Source organism: Phacochoerus africanus, chromosome 16 (assembly GCF_016906955.1).
Source record: "Phacochoerus africanus isolate WHEZ1 chromosome 16, ROS_Pafr_v1, whole genome shotgun sequence".
Taxonomy (NCBI): domain Eukaryota; kingdom Metazoa; phylum Chordata; class Mammalia; order Artiodactyla; family Suidae; genus Phacochoerus; species Phacochoerus africanus.
In genome coordinates, this window is record NC_062559.1 from 46,138,706 (window position 1) to 46,157,656 (window position 18,951).

General features: G+C 40.5%; 1 protein-coding gene across 3 annotated transcripts; it reads right to left on the reverse strand.

Annotated features, from left to right (window-relative positions):
* Positions 1 to 6,978: 6,978 nt before the first annotated feature.
* On the reverse strand, positions 6,979 to 18,534 carry CBX3 (chromobox 3). Of its 3 annotated transcripts, none has more exons than XM_047763452.1 (6): positions 18,394 to 18,534; positions 16,877 to 16,928; positions 14,513 to 14,655; positions 11,884 to 12,046; positions 8,875 to 8,969; positions 6,979 to 8,283 (listed from the first exon to the last, which is right to left on the reverse strand). In XM_047763452.1, exons 2-6 carry the CDS (start codon positions 16,898 to 16,900, stop codon positions 8,157 to 8,159), a joined length of 552 nt encoding a protein of 183 aa, XP_047619408.1. In that variant the 5' UTR covers positions 16,901 to 16,928; positions 18,394 to 18,534; the 3' UTR covers positions 6,979 to 8,156. The 3 variants fall into 3 exon arrangements, with proteins under 3 accessions (XP_047619408.1, XP_047619407.1, XP_047619410.1); XM_047763451.1 differs by lacking the exon at positions 18,394 to 18,534 and adding an exon at positions 18,095 to 18,216; XM_047763454.1 differs by lacking the exon at positions 18,394 to 18,534 and adding an exon at positions 17,474 to 17,545.
* Between the last annotated feature and the right edge of the window lie 417 nt (positions 18,535 to 18,951).

Below are 18,951 nucleotides of genomic sequence, written 5' to 3' on the forward strand. Positions count from 1 at the left end.
ATCTGCCCCTCGTTTCTCTTCCCACTTGATTCTCTCCTGTGGCTCATTACAATGGCAGAGTTCCCATTGTGGCTCAGCGGCAACGAACCCAACTAGTATCCATGAGGACGGAGGTTCAATCTCTGGTCCCACTAAGTGGGTTAAGGATCCGGTGTTGCTGTGAGCTGTGGTATAGGTTGCAGGCCTGGCTCCAGCAGGTACAGCTCCGATTTAGCCCCCAGCCTGGGAATTTCCATATTTTCATGTGGAAATCCATATTTGCTACTAAAAGGCAGGCAGGTGTGGCACTAAAAGGACAACCCCCCCCCCAAAAAAACCCAAAAAACAAAACCAAAAAAACCAATAAAACAAAAATGACTAAGCGCTTTGAGACACTAAAATGATCTTGGAGCTCAAAAAAATATAAGCTTAACATACAATAGCAACCACTTCAGAATATCATGTTAGGGTGTTATCAGTATCCAAAAAAAGGCATCAGGGGAATAGGTTGGTGGATATCAACGAGCTTGATTCTTATAATAGTCATTGAAATATCATGATAAGGAAAAAGGTTGCTATGAAAGTTCACTTAATATTAGTTTCAACGTCATTATTTTCTCCTTTAAGAAGCTAATGGAGGAGTTCCCGTCATGGTGCAGCGGAAATAAATCCCACTAGGAACCATGAGGTTGAGGGTTCGATCCCTGACCTTGCTCAGTGGGTTAAGGATCCAGCGTTGTTGTGGCTGTGGTGTAGGTTGGCAGCAACAGCTCCCATTAGACCCCTAGCCTGGGAACCTCCTTATACCTCAGGTGTGGCTCTAAAAAGACAAAAGACAGGAGTTCCCGTCGTGGCACAGTGGTTAACGAATCCGACTAGGAACCATGAGGTTGCGGGTTGGATCCCTGCCCTTGCTCAGTGGGTTGACGATCTGGCATTGCCGTGAGCTGTGGTGTAGGTTGCAGATGCGGCTCGGATCCTGCGTTGCTGTGGCTCTGGCGTAGGCTGGAAGCTACAGCTCCAATGGGACCCCTAGCCTGAGAACCTCCATATTCCTCGGGAGTGGCCCAAGAAATAGCAAAAAGACAAAAAAAAAAACAAAAAAACTCAGTCAAAAGACAAAAAAAAAAAAAGAAAAAAGAAAAAGAAAAGAAAAAATCCGAAAAGACCAATTATTAGTAAGGAGACTGAATCAGTAATAAAAAATCTCCCAACAAAGAAAAGCCCAGGACCAGGCTTCACTGGTGAATTTTACCAACCAAATTAAAGAAGAATTAACATCAGTCCTTCTCACACTCTTCCAAAAAACCTAAGGGGAGGGCACACTCCCAAATTCATTTTATGAAGCCAGTATTATCCTGATAGCAAATCTGAAAGTAATACTACTAGAAAACTAGAGGCCAATAACCCTGATGAATTTTGATGCAAAAATTCTCAATAAAATTCTAGTAAACTGAATATAGCAACATAATAAAAGGTTCATTCACGATGATCAAGTGGGATTTATCCCTGGGATGCAAGTATGTTTCAACACATGCAAATCAATCCATGTGATCCATTACATTAATGGAGTGAAAGAAAAGAATGATATGATCATCTCAATTGATGCAGGTAAAACATCTGACACAATCCAAAATCCATCCATGATAAAAGTAACAAATGAGGCATAGAAGGAATATATCTCAACATAATAAGGCTATATATGACGAGCCTACAGCTCACATAATACTCAAGTGTAGTTCCCCCTCTGGTGCAACAGGACCTGTGCAACAGGTGTCTTGGGAGTGCTGGGTCGCAGGTTCAATCCCTGGCCCGGCACAGTGGGTTAAGGATCTGGCACTGTCACAGATGTGGCTTAGTTCATGACTGTGGCTCAGATCTGATTCCTGGCCTGTGAACTCCATATGCCACGGAGTGGCCAAAAATGGGGGGAAAAAATGGTGCAAGGTGGAAATATTTTCCTCTAAGATCTGGAAGTAGACAAGGTTGCTCATTTTCACCACTTCTGTTCAATATAGTACTGGAAGTACTAGTTAGGGAAATCAGGCAAGAAAAAAGAAATGGAAGTTATGAGAACTAGACTAGAGGAAGAAGTAAACTTGTCTCTATTTGCAGGTGACATGATTTCATATATAGAAAATTCTAAAGATTCAGCCAAAAAACTTAAATTTAATTAATGAATTAAGTTAAAATTGCAGGGAACATAAAAAAATCAGTAGCACTCCTATATACTAAAGCAGTGACTTTTCTGAAAAGAAATAAATTGATCCCACTCATAATAGTACCAAAAATAAAATACCTAGGAATAAATTTAAGGAAGTGAAAGATCTCTGAAAACTACAAGACACTGATGAAATAAACTGAAGAAGATACAAAGAAATGAAAAGGTATCTTATGTTCACGAATGGAGGAATTTATATTAAAATGTTGTACTGAGTTCCCATTGTGGCACAGTGGAAACAAATCCGACTAGGAACCATGGGGTTGCCGGTTTGATTCCTGGCCTCACTCAGTGGGTTAAGCATCTGGTGTTGCCATGAGCTGTGGTGTAGGTTGCAGATGGGGCTCAGATCCTGTGTTGCTGTGGCTGTGTTGTAGGCCAGCAGCTGTAGCTCTGATTTGACCCCTAGCCTGGGAATCTCCATATGCCGTGGTGTGGCCCTAAAAAGACAAAAAAAAAAAGTTGTACTACAAAAAGCCATCTATAGATATAATGTAATCTCTATCAAGATTCAAATGATATATGTACAATTTTTGGTCTTTTGTCTTTTTAGGGCCGCACCCACAGCATATGGAGGTTCCCAGGCTAGGGGTCTAATTGGAGCTGTTGCTTCCGGCCTACACCAGAGCCACAGCAACACCAGATCCAAGCCGAGTCTGTGACCTACTCTACAGCTTGTGGCAACCCCGAATTTTTAACCCACTATGCGAGGCCAGGGATTAAACCCGCAACCTCATGGTTGCTAGTTTGATTCGTTTCCAATGTGCCATGACAGGAGCTCCTCAAATGATATTTTTTAGATAAGAAAAAGCACTCCTAAAATTTATATGGAACCACAATAAGACCTGAATAGCCAAAGAAATTCTGAGAAAGAACAACAAAGCAGGAGGCATCACAGTTCTTGGTTTCAAGCTATACTGTAAAGCTATAGTCATCAAAACAGCATGGTACTGTCATAAAAACAGTCATGTAGGCCAGTGGAACAGAATTGAGAGCCCAGAAATAAGCCCAAGAGTAGTCAACTAATACTTGACAAGGGAGCCAATAATACTCAGTGAAGGAAAGACAGTCTCTTCAATAAATGGTGCTGAGATAACTGGATATTCACATGTAAAAGAATGAAACTGGGCCATATATTATACCACTTGCAAAAATTAACTCAAAGTGGATTAAAGATTTAAATTTAAATGTAAGATCTGAAACCATAAAATTCCTAGAAGAAAACAGGAATAAATCTCCTTAACATGGGTCTTTATAGTGATTTTTTTGGATATGACATCTAAAGCACAAGAAACAAGACAAAAAATAAACAAGTGAGGTTACATAAAAGCATACATGAAACTAAAAGCACAGCAGATGAAACCGTCAATAAAGTGAAACAACTTCTGGAATGAATAAAAATATTTGCAAACCATATATCTGATAAGTGGTTAATTTCCAAAATATATACAGAAGTCATAGAACTCAATAGCAAAAAAACAGAAACAAAAAACAAAAACCCCCACAAATAATCTAAGAACTGAGCGAAGGATGTTCTCTGGTAGCCTAGTGGCTTAAGGAACCAGTGTTGTCATCGCTGTGACTGGGCTTCAGTCCCTGGCCTGGGTACTTCCACATGCTGCAGGTTCAACCAAAAAAAAAAACTGAGCAAGGAACCTGAATAGACATTTCTTCAAAGATACACGAAACACCAACAGGTACATGAAAAGATGTTCAACATTGCTACTCCTTAGGGAAATGCAAATCAAAAACTATGATGAGCTATCACCAAAAAGACAAGAAGTACCAAAAATACTGTGTAGATGTGGAGAAAAGGGAACCCATGTGCAATGTTGGTGGGATTGTAAATTGGTGCAGCCACTATGGAAAACAGTATGAAGGATCTTCCAAAAATTTAAAAAAAGGAACTCCCAATATGATCCAGCAGTTCCACTGCTGGTATTATGTCCAAAGGAAACAAACACTACTCTAACTCAAAAAGTTACCTGCATCCCCTTGCAGCACTATAACAGCCAAGACATGGGAACAGCTTAACTGTCCATTGATGGAGGATTGGATCAGAAATTGAGATATACATAACACATACATAGAGGAATATTATTTAGCCATAAAAATGCATGCATTCAACCATTTGCAACAACATGGCATTATACTAAGCAAAATAACTCCTCAGACTTGTGGTTACCAGAGGTGAAGGGTGGGCAATGGGGAATGGAGGAAGGTGGTCAAAAGGTATAAACCTTTGGAGTTCCCATTGTGGCCCAGTGGAAGCGAATCCGACTAGTAACCATGAGGTTTAGGGTTTGATCCTTGGCCTTGCTCAGTGGGTTAAGATCTGGTGTTGCTGTGAGCTGTGGTGTAGGTCGAAGACGTGGCTTGGATCCTGCATGGCTGTGGCTGCGGTGTAGGCTGGCAGCTGTAGTTCTGATTGGACCCCTAGCTCGGGAACCTCCATATGCTATGGGTGTGGCCCTAAAAAGTTTAAAAAAAATATGTATATATATATATATATAAACACTTTTAAGTACTAGGGACATAGTGTGCATGAGGGCTATAGCTAACATTGCTGTAGGTTAGTTGCTAAGAGTAAAATCCTAAGAATTTCTTTCAAGGATTAAAATTTTTTCTTTTTGTGTTTATATGAGAGGATGGATTTTAGCTGAACCTACTGTAATCATTTCACAATATTTGCAAGTCCAACTATCATGCTGCATGGCCTTAAATAGTTAGTAAGTAGTTCTCTAGAAAACTCAGGAAAAAAAGTGAAAATTCTCTATGTGCTCATGGAGCCTCAAGAGCAGTTTTATTTTATTTTTTTTTGCATATGGAGGTTCCCAAGCTAGGGGTCCAATCAGAGCTACAGCTGCCAGCCTGCACCACAGCCACAGCAGTGCTGGATCCAAGCCGAGTCTGTGACCTACACCATGGCTCATGGCAACACCCGATCTTTAACCCACTGAGCAAGGCCAGGGATCAAATCTGCATCCTCATGGATACTAGTTGGGTTCTTTAACCACCGAGTCACTTCGAGAACTCCATTGGAGAAAATATTTGCAACATACAAAAAATAATATTCTTATTACATAAGCAACTCTTGGAAATTATATCTGTGAAATTGGCAAGTTATAGATGAGTGAATGCAAATAGTCATTAAGCATGAAAAGAATACTCAACAAAGTCAGACATGCAAATTAAAACAAAATGCCATTGGGAGTTCCCACTGTGGCACAGCAGGTTAATGATCTGGTTTGTCTCTGTGGAGGAACCAGGGTTTGATGTCTGGCCTGGTGCAGTGGGTTAAGGACCTGGTGTTGCTACAGCTGTTGTGTAGGTCCTAGCTCTGGTTCAGATTCAGTTGCTGGTCCAGGAATTTCTGTATGCCACAGGTGCAGGCGGGGGGAGATGCCACTGGATTGGGGAGAAAAGACATTATTTTGGCTGCACCTACGCCATGTGCAAGTCCCCAGGCCAGGGATTGAACCTGTGATGCAGTTGCAACTTGCACTACAAGGGAACTTCCCAGACTTAATATTATTAATTTTCACATGCGGTAATGGTAATAGCTGCTGATGGAAGTGTACACTAGTACAATCTGTATTTCTGGGAATCCATCTTTATCTACTTAAGTGTCACTATACATTATGAAGAATGTTCACTACATTAATCCAACAAAACTACAAACAGCCTACGTATTCATAACCAGCAATTAAGCTGGGGAGCCTACATAGAACAGCCTACAATGTCCCTATTAAAAATAAACATTTTAATTAGTACATACAAAAACAGTCTCACATGCTTATATTTCATCTTTATGGAGGCCCTTGACTTACCTGATTCATAGATGAGGAAATTGAGGTACAGAGAAGTGAAGTAACTTATTAAGGAGACTATACTATACTACTGGTTTTGAAGATGGAAGCGGCCAGGAACCAAAGGATATAGATGGCCTCTAGAAACAGAAAAAGACAAGAAAACATTTTGCCATCAGAGCCTCCAGAAGGAACCACTTCTGATACTAAAATTCAATGTGGGGCCATCAATTTCCAAGCTGAAGAAAAGGTTTTGTGTCATTTATAAACCCACTGTTGAGAGCAGTGCTGGGTCTCGAAAAGATGAATAAACAGCATGTCCTTTTTTCTGTACAGACTTTTTTTTTTGCCTTTTTGTCTTTTTAGGGCCACACTCGAGGCATACGTAGGTTCCCAGGCTAGGGGGTCTAATTGGAGCTCTAACTGCTGGCCTACGCCAGAGCCACAGCAACACCAGATCCGAGCTGCGTCTGCAACCTGCGCCATAGCTCACGGCAACGTTGGATCCTCAACCCACTGAGCAAGGCCAGAGATCGAACCTGCAACCTCATGGTTCCTAGTCGGATTCGTTTCCGCTGTGCCACAATGGCAGCTCCCTCTGTACAGACTCTGGAAATCAGTTGAAAAGTATGTCTCAAATGACCAGTCGTATCAGAATATCTATGATTTTTTTTTAAAATGGCAGTTTCAACAAACTAGAGCCTAAGTATCAAAATTTCACTTTAATGAATCATGTTCCCCTTAGGCATAACCTGAAACCTGAAACTAATTTTAACTCCCACAAGAAAACCTTTTCGTGTTAATACATATTCTAGTTAAGTGTGAAACTCCTAAATTCAAAGGACCTAAGATAGACACTATCTAAAGCCTTAGTGGTATTATACTACTTACACATGATAATTCAATGAATGTGTGTTTCTACTCCCACTATATAAAGGCCATTAGATAAAGAAAAAAAGTCTAAGCACATAAAGGAATATAAAACTATTTATTGACCACTGTTCACCAATATTTACAATAAAGTAAACAATATACAATTGAGTAACATTCTGATTACTACAAAATTATTGTTTTTCCTGGCTTCTGCTGAACCAGTAACCCAAATACTGAGAAGACTGAGCCTACAGTTAAGAAATGGGTTGGGGTAAAGAAAAAACATGCAGGTGAAGTGTAGATTACAAAAGTTTACTCCATTTATTCCTGCAGGTCTTCAATTGCCAACTTAACTGATTAGGTTTCCATGAACAAGTCTTAGAAATTCCATGTATCATGGCATTTCAGTCAATATAATACAGCACAGGGATTTTAACTTCTTGTAAAGTAATGGTTCACCAGAAGGAACCTTTAAATGTCCATTTAACTAAGTGTTGCTTGGCTTATTTAAAACACAGTAGGATTTTTCTAGTTTTTTCATTTGAGTGGGGAGGCTGTTGGTAGTGATAAAATTTACCTTTTAGGGATTCTGATATAAAACTGCATTTATATGACTAGATATGGATACAGATTCTGATATGGCTGCTTTAAAGTGTCCAATTTAAATTGTTTAAAGTTGTCCAATTAATTACAAAATTAATTTGAAATGTTAAGACTTGAAAAATTTCAGTTTAAGTCGATATGATTTCTTATATTGCTTAAAATTATGGAATCCCGGAAACATGGGATTATGCATGGTTGTGAAATGCTATTTTTGTTTTGGTAAATGTATTAAAAAATACCCCAAAACAAAAAAACCCCAAGCCACATATTTATGTATTTTATGTATACACACATGAAAAACCCAGAATGGTCCTTAAGCATTTATGAGTTAAATGCAAATCTAAATTCTGATTGAGCATTGACTATAGAGATTTTCCCCAACATTTAGAAAAGCTGTTCTCTAATGCCGAGGAAATAATATACCATAGTATCAAATGTTCTTTTCTGCTAAAGGAAGCAACTACAGAAAGCTTTTATTTGTTCAAAGTAACCAGTGCTACAGATGCAAAAAACAAAAATCCCCAACAACTTGCCCAATACTACTTCAAAACGAACATATCAAACTTGATTTTCATTAGAATGTCGTTATTTCTTCACACTAATAATCAAAAAAAACTGAGACCCAGATTTTATATATATGTATAAATATATATAAAAAGCAATGCAAACAATTATTGAGCTTCATCTTCTGGACAAGAATGCCAAGTTAGCCTCTCTTCATAAAAAGCAATTACAATTTGAGGACACTTCATATTTGCCTCTTTTGCCAGCACCAAGTCCGCCTCATCGGAATCTTTCCTGTTGTGAGGAAAAGAATATTCAGTTAAAAAGTCTACACTGTTTTTGTCAATTGACGAGATCATTCATTTAAGAAATCATAATTCAATCAAAAAGTATTTAAGTGCTTCAAGACGGTTATGTGGTTACTTGTGGCTATGTTCCAATAAAACTTCATTTTCCAAAATAGCCAGTAGGCCAATCTTTGCTTTAACAAAGTAATTTGAGTCATCCTATCAGCAGATAATGATGGTATTTATAGAACCTAGATAGGTTTTTAAAAAATCCAGAAATTTAAAAAACATGTACCTATTCTTACCTTATTTTTTTGCCTTTTCTAGGGCCATTCCCTCGGCATATGGAGGTTCGTTCCCAGGCTAGGGGTCTAATTGGAGCTGTAGCCGCCAGCCTATGCCAGAGCCGTGGCAATGCCGGATCCAAGCCACATCTGTGACCTACACCACAGCTCACGGCAACACCAGATTCTTAACCCACTGAGCAAGGCCAGGGATCAAATCTGCAACCCCATGGTTCCTAGTCGGATTTGTTAACCACTGCACTATGAGGGGAACGCCAACCTATTCTTAAAGTCACCTACACAAACACACTTACCATTTCATGAGAAACATTAATTCTCCACTGCTGTCTGTGGCACCAATTATTCGTTCTGGATCAAGACCTCTGGCAAAACCTCTTGGTTTATCAGCCTGTTTAGAAGAGGTTAAATGATTATTTATAGTTTTCACAAATTTTTCACAGAGCAACAATATTTTTTGTTTTTTGTTTTGTTTTTAGGGCCGCACTCACAGCTAATGGAGGTTCCCAGGCTAGGGGTCAAAACGGAGCTAGAGCCGCCAGCCACGCCACAAAGCATGGCCAGATCCAAGTCAAACCTGTGACCTACACCACATCTCACCACACCTCAGGGCAATGCCAGATCCTTAACCCACCGAGCAAGGCCCAGGATCAAACACGTCCTCATGGATGCTAGTCAGATTCGTTTCCACTGAGCCACAACAGGAACGCCACAACTAACAATACTAACTTCTGATAGTGAAACAGAAATGACTGGAGCAAGAGCCCGTTTTTAGTACTAAAATAATCATTCCCATTACCCTTACAAGCAGAGAAAACCAATCTGGTTGTGTAAGATTATTCTGAATCCTAACTCAAGAAAACAAAATTTTCTCCAAAGACATCAAAAGGTAAAACTATGTGGGTGCATACCCACAGAAACCTAATTTTTTTTCCTAGTAATTCTAATAATTATAAATGTTTGAATGTTATTTCAAATTATTCCTAGAAATCAGTCTAAATTACCCACATGTTTTTAAAAGCACATACAAATTATAAACAGCAAAATAGTAAAAACTTTAAAACTCAGGCTAATCAGTACTGTAATCAATCTGAAATACAGGAGACCTTACAAAATACTTAGTGTGGTCTGAGGACCCCCAAGGATCCACGAGACCTTCTGGAGTGTCTGTCTATCTTTAAGCTCTCCTCTCTGCATGTACCTGTGCGTTCAGATTGTCTAAACATACCTCCACCTCACGAAATACCACAAGTCAAACATGGAATTGACGAGATTTGCAAAAATGTAAAATGCTACTCTTCTCTTTAATTTTTCATGGGAGTTGCCGTTGTGGTGCAGTGGAAACATATCCAACTAGGAACCATGAGGTTGCGGGTTTGATCCCTGGCCTTGCTCAGTGGGTTAAGAATCTGGCGTTGCCGTGAGCTGTGGTGTAGGCTGAAGACGGGGCTTGGATCTGGCGTTGCTGTGGTTGTGGTGTAGGTTGGCAGCAACAGCTCCCATTTGACCCCTAGCCTGGGAACCTCTATATGCCATGGGTGCGGCCCTAAAAAGACAAAAAAAAAAGTTTTCACGAAAAGTTTCTGCTTAGATGACAAATCCCTGTGAAGAGACTTTTATATCATCTCAGAGCTCTGGAGTCAGACTGCAGAGATTAGAAACTTTACTAGCTCTAAACTTTACTAGCTGTGTGGCTTTTGTCAAGTTAACTTCCTTGTGACTCAGGTTCATTTTGTATAAAATACAAATAATTAATACTATTTGTTTCATAGACATTTCAAAATACATAAAACACAATTTAGAACACTGCTTGACACATTACAAGGACTCAATACAAGATCGCTATTGTTATTGAACAGTGCTCCTGTTGAACATGCAGTTGACTTTCAATTTAAGTATACTGATTCTTTTTTTTTTTTGTCTTTTTCCCATTTCTTGGGCCACCCCAGTGGCATATGGAGGTTCCCAGGCTAAGGGTCCAATCGGAGCTGTAGCTACCGGCCTACGCCAGAGCCACAGCAACTCGGGATCCGAGCCGCATCTGCAACCTACACCACAGCTCATGGCAACACGGGATCCTTAACCCACTGAGCAAGACGAGGGATCGAACCCGAAACCTCATGGTTCTTGGATTCGTTAAACCACTGAGCCACGACAGGAACTCCCTAAGTATACTGATTCTTAACACTGTTACTACCCTTTTGCTTCAGCTGCTAAAGCATCTAGAACCAAATTTGTATCCCACCTGTTTCCCATCTGTCAAGACGAGGGACAATACCTGTGATCTTAATGGAGTTGTCATTAAGATTTAATGGACTATTTGTAAAGTGTTTAGCACCTAGTTCAAATCATTTAAAATCCAAAGTCCTTATCAAGAAATCTGTATTGTAGGTTTAGTCCCCAAGCCGTGATATAATTCAGACCCAAGCCCTTTCCGTAAATTACCACGCTAGGCCAGATGGCAGGGCAAGTTTACTCTCTGAGGTTAAGGATTAGCAGCAAGGAGTTATGTGATTTGCCCAAAGCCACAGAAATCATTGAAGCAAAGACTGGCTCAAAGTACACATGTAGTGAATGAACCAACTATCTGAATTCATGCCAATAAAAAATTATTATCAAAGATTATATATTTCCAAATCAAAGTACTGTTTGGCAATACAAGGATTACAGGCCAAAGTTTTGGTCTATACCACTCACTAATGATCTATAATCAGATGTGTTATGTAAACTGTTTTCACAGTATTGTAAGATATTTCAGTGTTGTTTATATCATAAAAAAATGATCAAAGTCAAATCCATCTATCTACCCAAAATAACACCAGCACAATTTTAAGTTGTATAAGCACTTATTAGACATTTACACAATGTAGGCTAAAGCCATGCTTATCCTTTCTGTCCTAAATATTAAGTATTTCAAAAAGAGACTTTTTAATGATATTTTAAAAATATCTGAATTCAGAAAACATTTTTTAAAAAATCAGGAGTTCCCATTGTGGTACGGTGGAAATTAAACCGACTAGGAACCATGAAGTTGCAGGTTTGATCTCTGGCCTCACTCAGTGGGTTAAGGATTTGGCATTCCCATGAGCTGTGGGTAGGTCGCAGACAAGGCTCGGATCCTGCATTGCTGTGGCTGTGGTGTAGGCTGGCAGCTGTAGCTCTGATTGGACTCCTAGCCTGGGAACTTCCATATGCCACAGGTGTGGCCCTAAAAAGCAAAAAAAAAAAAAAAAAATTAATTAAAAAAAAAAATCAAGCCGTCCTTTTACAAAAATCCAATCTGCTGGGCAATGTTTTATACTTACAGCATCTCTTTTCTTCTTTGATTTGCTATCATCAGATTCACTGTCAGATAATGACTTTCTTTTTGCTCCATCTTTTTCTTTACCAGCTTTTTGAGAATTAAGAAATGCTTCAATTAACTCTGGACAATCCAAATTTTCTTCAGGTTCCCAAGTATTGTCTGCACTGTGTTCAGTTTAAAAAAAAATTTAATTCAATGAAACATGTCTCATCACCATCATCCAGATCCATTTAATACGTGCCTAACAAAAAGTCCTTCATACTAGAGATATTAACCATTTCCTCCCTACCCCCACATTCTTTTGAGCTAATCTGTTTACACTTTCTTGTTTCTACTGTCATAGTATGTACTAAGTGAGCAATCTGTTATATTACCTCCAAGTTACACTGATAGCTCACTTTAGAATTTCTCTAGAAGAGTCCTTGAAGAACGTGGATTCCTGGTTCCTACCCCAAATTACTTCAGATTGTGCCTAGAATAGAGGACTCAAACACTGTGTTGTAAAACCTAACAATACGGAGGCAGTCTCAAATGTGAGACATTTCCAACTTCTGCTGGGTGCTCAAATTGGGAAATGATATAAAATAGGAATTGGCAACCCAAAAGTCAAATCCAGTCTTTTGTATGGCTGGCCAACTAATCTTGCAGGGAAATAGTTTGCCAATCCCTGATAAGGCCAAGATGACCATTTCCATGTGTTTTTCAGAAGGGGTGGAAAGAAAACAAGTATCAATTACCAAATGTGAAATTAAGATCATTCTACGCTAATGACAAGCTTGCTAGCTTCCTGTGCTCTGATCCAAAAACCTTTTACAGAACTAGACAGAATGAAATTAATCATTTTAGAGATGCTGGGAAAGATGCTATTAACCTCTGGCTACAACTTGGTCTGTTACCCCGACTCCAAAATTGGCAAACCTAACTAAATCAAGAGGGTGGAGGAGAACAAAAGAACTGAAGTGGGGCCTCCACTCTGAGTGTTGTTTTCATCATATATTACCTAATTGATTATCCTGCACATAGCAGGTACTCAATCCTACCAGAGGCCTTTACCGTGGGGAGAAAGATTAGAGGAGTTAGTTTCCCAATGTTTTGATGGGTAGAATTTAGAGGCAAATAGTTTTTAATGTCTCACGGGATTAAAAAAAAGCAGGAAAAAACTGCCTGTCATATGAGGGTAATCAGTTCTTTGGCAAACTGGTCAAATCTAAAACAGGCTACTATAGATGCTATTGGGATGAATTAACTAGAAATTCACTTTAAAACATTTCTCCACCACAGTATCCAAGTCCTCAAGTTCTTTCTCAGGCAACTACATGCCTACAGAAGAGGATCTGAGAAATCCAGTATTTCTGGTTTGTCTTTGCCTTAGTCTCTAATACGACTGTACAGCACCATTGTTGACCTTGTCTTTATTTAAAAAATGTGATATTTTGTTCAATATGGAATTTTTGTATTATTATTTTTTTACAAAGCACATTATTAATTTTTCTTGCTGAGTTTTTTGGCACCCCCTCTCTTAACATTCCTTGCCTTTAGTAAGACAAGTGCCTTCACTAGCTTCACCCTAGCCCTAGTCTTGCTCCTAGTTCTGAATTAAGCATAAAGGGATCCCCAAGAAGCAAGGTATACACCACTCGGTGCTCTCAAAGTCAAGGAGAGCCAATTCCCTGAGAAATTCCATGCTTTTGGTTATATTTATATAGCACTTTAAGTTTAAAAAAAAAAAAAAATTGTGTGTGTTTTTTTGCCGTTTCTTGAGCTGCTCCCACAGCATATGGAGGTTCCCAGGCTAGGGGTCTAATCGGAGCTGTAGCTGCTGGCCTACACCAGAGCCATAGCAACTTGGGATCTGAGCCGTGTTTGTGACCTACACCACAGCTCACAGCAACGATGGATCCTTAACCCACTGAGCAAGGCCAGGGATCGAATCCGCAACCTCATAGTTCCCAGTCGGATTCATTAACCACTGAGCCAGGATGGGAACTCCTAAAAAATTCTTCTAGTGGTAAATTATGAATTTATATACTTAAGGTCAACTAAGGGTACTGGAAACAAAATAAACCCAAATCTTCTGTTCAATTCACAATTCCCAAATTGCTATGGAGGTGGCTTTAAATGTGAATGGTGAGAGTAGCAGATAACAAATATTTGTTATCATAAAAAATGCCCAAGCTCTACTTAGAGATTAGGATACAATAAACCTACTATAGGACCTGAATTATGACCAGCACTTCTGTTCAAGACCCACTCATACACATCACTTAGCTTTAATACTTTTTAATGTCCTCTGTACATAAGGAAACAATATATATTAACTATTCTACTTGGTACAGTATAAACTGTACTCTATAATTCTACAAATTTGTCTCCCTAGGGTAATCAGCTAGTCTCAAATCTGCAGGTTATAACTGTAGGCTAAAGACCTGGCTCTTTTTAAAACATCTTTTTTTTGTTTGTTTGTTTTGAGTTGAAAAAACAGATCTTAAACAAGATACTCTGGACTAAAGGTGCCTTTAAATTTAAAGAAACCTATGGGAAAACTGATTAAAAAGATGGTGGACTAAAAACATTTTAAATGTTACTGAAATGCAGTTAAAACATATAATAAAAGCACTGAGGTTGCTTACTCTGTAAACCCCTTCCACTTTAGGAAATATTCCACTTTCCCATTCACTACACGTCGGTCCAGTACTTTTTCTACAACAAATTCTTCAGGCTCTGCCTCTTCAACTTTTTTACTTTTTCCATTTTGTTTCTTTCCCATTTTTTGCTAAAACAAAAGAAAGATTTAAGAAATGTCTATTTTTTAAACTTTTGAGTACATTTTAAAGGCTAAATTGCTTATACTACAGTTGCATCTCACACCTAAATTTTCACTTTTACATCCCAGAGTAGACATCTTCTGAAAAAATAAAAGTTAACAATCAATAAACGAATGCTTAATCCTGTGGGTTTAGCTCAAACCCATCACCCACTACCCTTCAATGAAATAAAATAAAAAACATTTTTGGAAAAAACAGTGTTTTATCTTTCCTAGTCCAATTTCTTTTTCTTTTGTCTTTTTAGGGGGCTGCACCTGCGACATATGGAAGTTCCCGGGCTAGGGGTGGAATTGGAGCTGTAGCTACTGGCCTACACCACAGCCACAACCAAGCTGCATTTGTGACCTATACCACAGCTCACAGCAACACCAGATCCTTAACCCACTGAGAGGTCAGGGATTGAACCTGAATCCTCATGGATACTAGTGGGGTTTGTTATCACTCAGCCACTATGGGAACTTTTTGAATTTCTATACAGTCTACAAGACTAAATTTAGTAGTTTTCACTAACTACAAGACAGCAACAACCTTCATATACAGAAAAGATAACTGCAAAATAAAACATGGTTCAGAATCTTGATAGCAATTGCACAGTCAACCAAAGAGACCATGAATAGGTTAGAAAGGATGAGATCATTTCCCCATGATCTCTGTAGGTTATATTACTGACCGTTTGGACTAAACCTATAATCTTGCTCCAAGAAGCCAAAATGGCTAGATCATTTTAATTCTCTAATGTGAGAAAAATCCATCTTTCTTGGTTTAAGAGAAAGGAGCTAAACTGGTAGCCAATGAATTCAATTTAAACAGGTTTTTAGGTTAGTTTTTAAAGTTTTCTTTGGTATAACATTATTTGAGAGAATCAGGAGACCAAATTCCACCTATTTTCCATTAAGTCAAAACAGATTTGTTATAGAGGACTGGAAATGGATACACTTAAAAAAAAATGGAAATAGTTAATTAGAAAACATTGCATGTTCATCTTAAAATCATTTCATCTTAAAACAGATAATAAAAAATCTTAACTGCTTAGTCACTGAAATCATCCCTCAACATAGCATGCAAGCAGAAAAAAATTGCAGCAATGCCTCAAGATTGCAGAAGACGTTTAAAACTATGTGATGTGCCTTTTCCATTGATGGGAATAATTTATGCCACAGAGACTCATCAGATAGGTTTTATATTTCGTATTTCAATGTTTCTCAGGCTATCTAACAGTGCAATATAATGACGGAACAAATTAAAAATCACCAACTTGCCCTTTTAAGTATGAAACCCAAACCAAATATTTTGCTTTACACTCAGCTTTAAGCACCTGTGACTACTGCTAAAGCAACACGTTAGAATTAAATACTGTGGGCACTGTAACTTTGAATTTTGTGCTTTTTATGTGACTATTTCATTAGTCATGTTAAAACTCATATAACTTGACAAGGCTGAATACAGCTATGTTTATACACATTTGTAGAACTTTTAACGAAATCTAAGAAAACGTTTAAGATGCTTCTGCAGAGAAAAAAGGTAATTGCTCAAAAGATCCAGAAGATCTAAGCTTCTCTCTTGCCTGGGTATATAATTTTTTCGTGTCGTGTATTTAGAAGAAAAAAAGACCATATACTTACGCAATGATTTAAATTTAAAACCGTTCTGTATTTTGGAATAAGTCTGAAATATGACAGTGACCAAAGTTAATTTGAAAAATTTAATGGCTTTTGTCTCAATCTAAGTGTATAAGTTACCCCTTCTTTAACCTGGGCAATACTGAAAATACTTGCTTTCTCTAGAATTCAGTATAAAGTGATTTAGGGAATAATGTCCCAATCAACAAGATCTTAGGTTTTGTCTGTCTACACATTTATCATTCTTCCCTGTCATATAGATTTGTGTATCTTCAAGATAAAAACATTTGGTTTGCCGCCATCCCAAGATTAGGTTTCTTTAAATGACTTAAGACACTATTAGGCCAAGTCAGTAAGTATTTTAACGTAATAGTTTTGTTTTTGCCCCAACTCTCCTCAGTATAACGGGGGGGGGGGGGGGGCCCGCAGGGGGCGGGACTGGGACTATACTATGGCTGTAACTTTCTCAACCACATAGATGCAAAGTTATAATTTTAGGGGAAAAAGCCTGAGTTAGATCCTTACACATTTTAGGTTTTCATTAACTTACCAATGTAGTTTTAGTGGAGGCCATTTTTTATTGCAGACTTGAAGAGCTATTACTAAAAAAATGCATAACAGTTAAAGAAGTTTGCAAGACACAAAAAAAGGTAGCTAAACACAAGTTTTGTTTGGATTCCAACCCCCACCTAGTAGCTCATATTATCAGACATATGTAATATGGATATTATACCAATCCATAAACAATCAGATTTAAGTTTCTGTAAATTAGTAATACACGCCTCAGAGTATATTAGTGTTGTAACCAAGTACCCAGAGACCCTTACTAGGGTCATTGGTACCCGAGAAAGAGTCATCTAGGATTTAAAAAAAAATTTTTTTTTCCCTAATCCAAATCCCATTTACAACCACATTCAGCAAATAGATACTGACTCAGAATCAACTGCTCAAACGATCACCGTAATTAATAAATTACTGTGAATTTTTTCTCTAGACCTCTTAACAGTCCAGAGCCGCCTAGGTAATCCCAACTTGGTTTCTTTTTAGAAACTCTCTCTTTTTCCAATCGCTAGTTAAATAAACTAAGAGAAAAAAACACCCCAAAATGCTCCAATCCCATTTCGTGCCACTTCTGAAAACAAATCACCTCTTTCCGGACGTTCAGCCGCTGCCCTTAAGCCCCAGCCCCACCCGGCTTAATAAGGCCTCCGAGCCCGGCCCCCGCCCCCCACACGGGAGCGCGGGCCGCATGGTCAGCGCATCCGCGGGGAGAAACAAAGGCCGCGGCGCGGGGGCTCAAGGGCACTGCGCCACGGGGCCCGCGCCTCCCCGACTCGAAGGCGGCCTCGTAACGGAGCGCCCGCCGCTGCCTCCGGACTTCGGGCCGCACGGATGCGGGAGAATGCACAGCCCTCCCTGGAGGCCCAAGTCGCCGACCCGAGTCCGGGAGAGGGAGGAGGACCCCTCATGTAGCTCCGGGATGGGGGAGGGGAGGAAGAAACGCGCTTTGTCTACAAATAAGGCAGCTGTCGCCACAGTTCTCAACCTCATAAAGAGCAGTCTCGTCCCCTCGACCAACTATAGACACCGGCCCAGCACCAGGCCCACCGCGGGGTCTCCATTCGCCTGTTTCCTTCCCGCCAGCTCCGACTCGGGGTCGGGCCGGGAAGGATGGGAAACGGGGAACTGGGGGGAGGGTCTCTGGGGCGCATGTGGTATCTTAAGCAACACCACGGAGTGAAAGGTAGGGGAAAATAAAGACACCGACTTCACCGCCTCAGAGCTGCTCCGGGTCCCAGGTCTGCGGCGTCCTCGGCCCTGCGCGCCTCTAGCTCCAGCCACATCCGAGGGGGAGGGGGCTGGGGAGCTGCGCGCGGGGCCGCGCCGCTGGGGGTGGGGGGGTGCGGGGTGGCACCGCCCACGCCAGGCGGCCGCTAGGGGCGGGGTGAGCGCGCGCCCCGCGGGGGGGAGGGGCCGCGCGCCGCGCTTTGCCAGCCGGGAGCCCGAGCCCGAGCCCAAGCCGGAGGGTGGGTGGGGGAAGGAGGGGGTGGTGACACCGGCACTCACCGTTCGTGGCGTAGCGGCTGGTGGTCCCCAAAGGGGAGGGAAAGAGGGGGAGGAGCGGGGACTGTGACCGGAGTCTCCTCGGCGGAGGCGTTCCTGCTTTGCAGCAGCTGCACTGGCGCCAAAACAGGACTCCGCCCACTTCCTAGTCCCTGGGGTTGGGTGCCTCCAAATGCTGGTGGTGGGTGCGTAAAACTTGGGTGGGAGGACTCAATTAGGAACTAAGAGTTAGATTACCCTGTCCAAAGACCTCCTGAACCCGAGAGATTGACCCCAAAAGCGTTGTCCAAGGTTAGGTAGGTGAGGCGTGAAAAGTAATTTGTTGACCACAAATCGCTTCGGGTGTTTCCGGAAGAGGCTGAGTCTGTCCTCAATTCAGGGAGGAGGAGGGAAAGCGCCGTAGAGAAGGCTACAAAGATTTTTTTTTTTTTAGAGACGGGGGGCGGTGGGCATTGGGATTATCAAAGCGCTGCTCTGAGGACCACCTTCCGGGTTGAGGGGCTGGACCTGAAAGCTGAGGATTAAGCTCCTCCCCACAGTGTTAATTTCAAACTGCGCGAC

Bases quoted from the DNA above. Each gene is read 5' to 3' on its own strand.
- CBX3 (XM_047763452.1), bottom strand. From the start codon at position 16,900: ATGGCCTCCACTAAAACTACATTG. The intron at 12,047-14,512 runs GTAAGCAACCTC...AACTGAACACAG, and splicing joins AAGTGGAAGGGGTTTACAGA to TGCAGACAATACTTGGGAAC. The intron at 8,970-11,883 runs GTAAGTATAAAA...TCTTCTAAACAG, and splicing joins CAAAGAAGAAAAGAGATGCT to GCTGATAAACCAAGAGGTTT.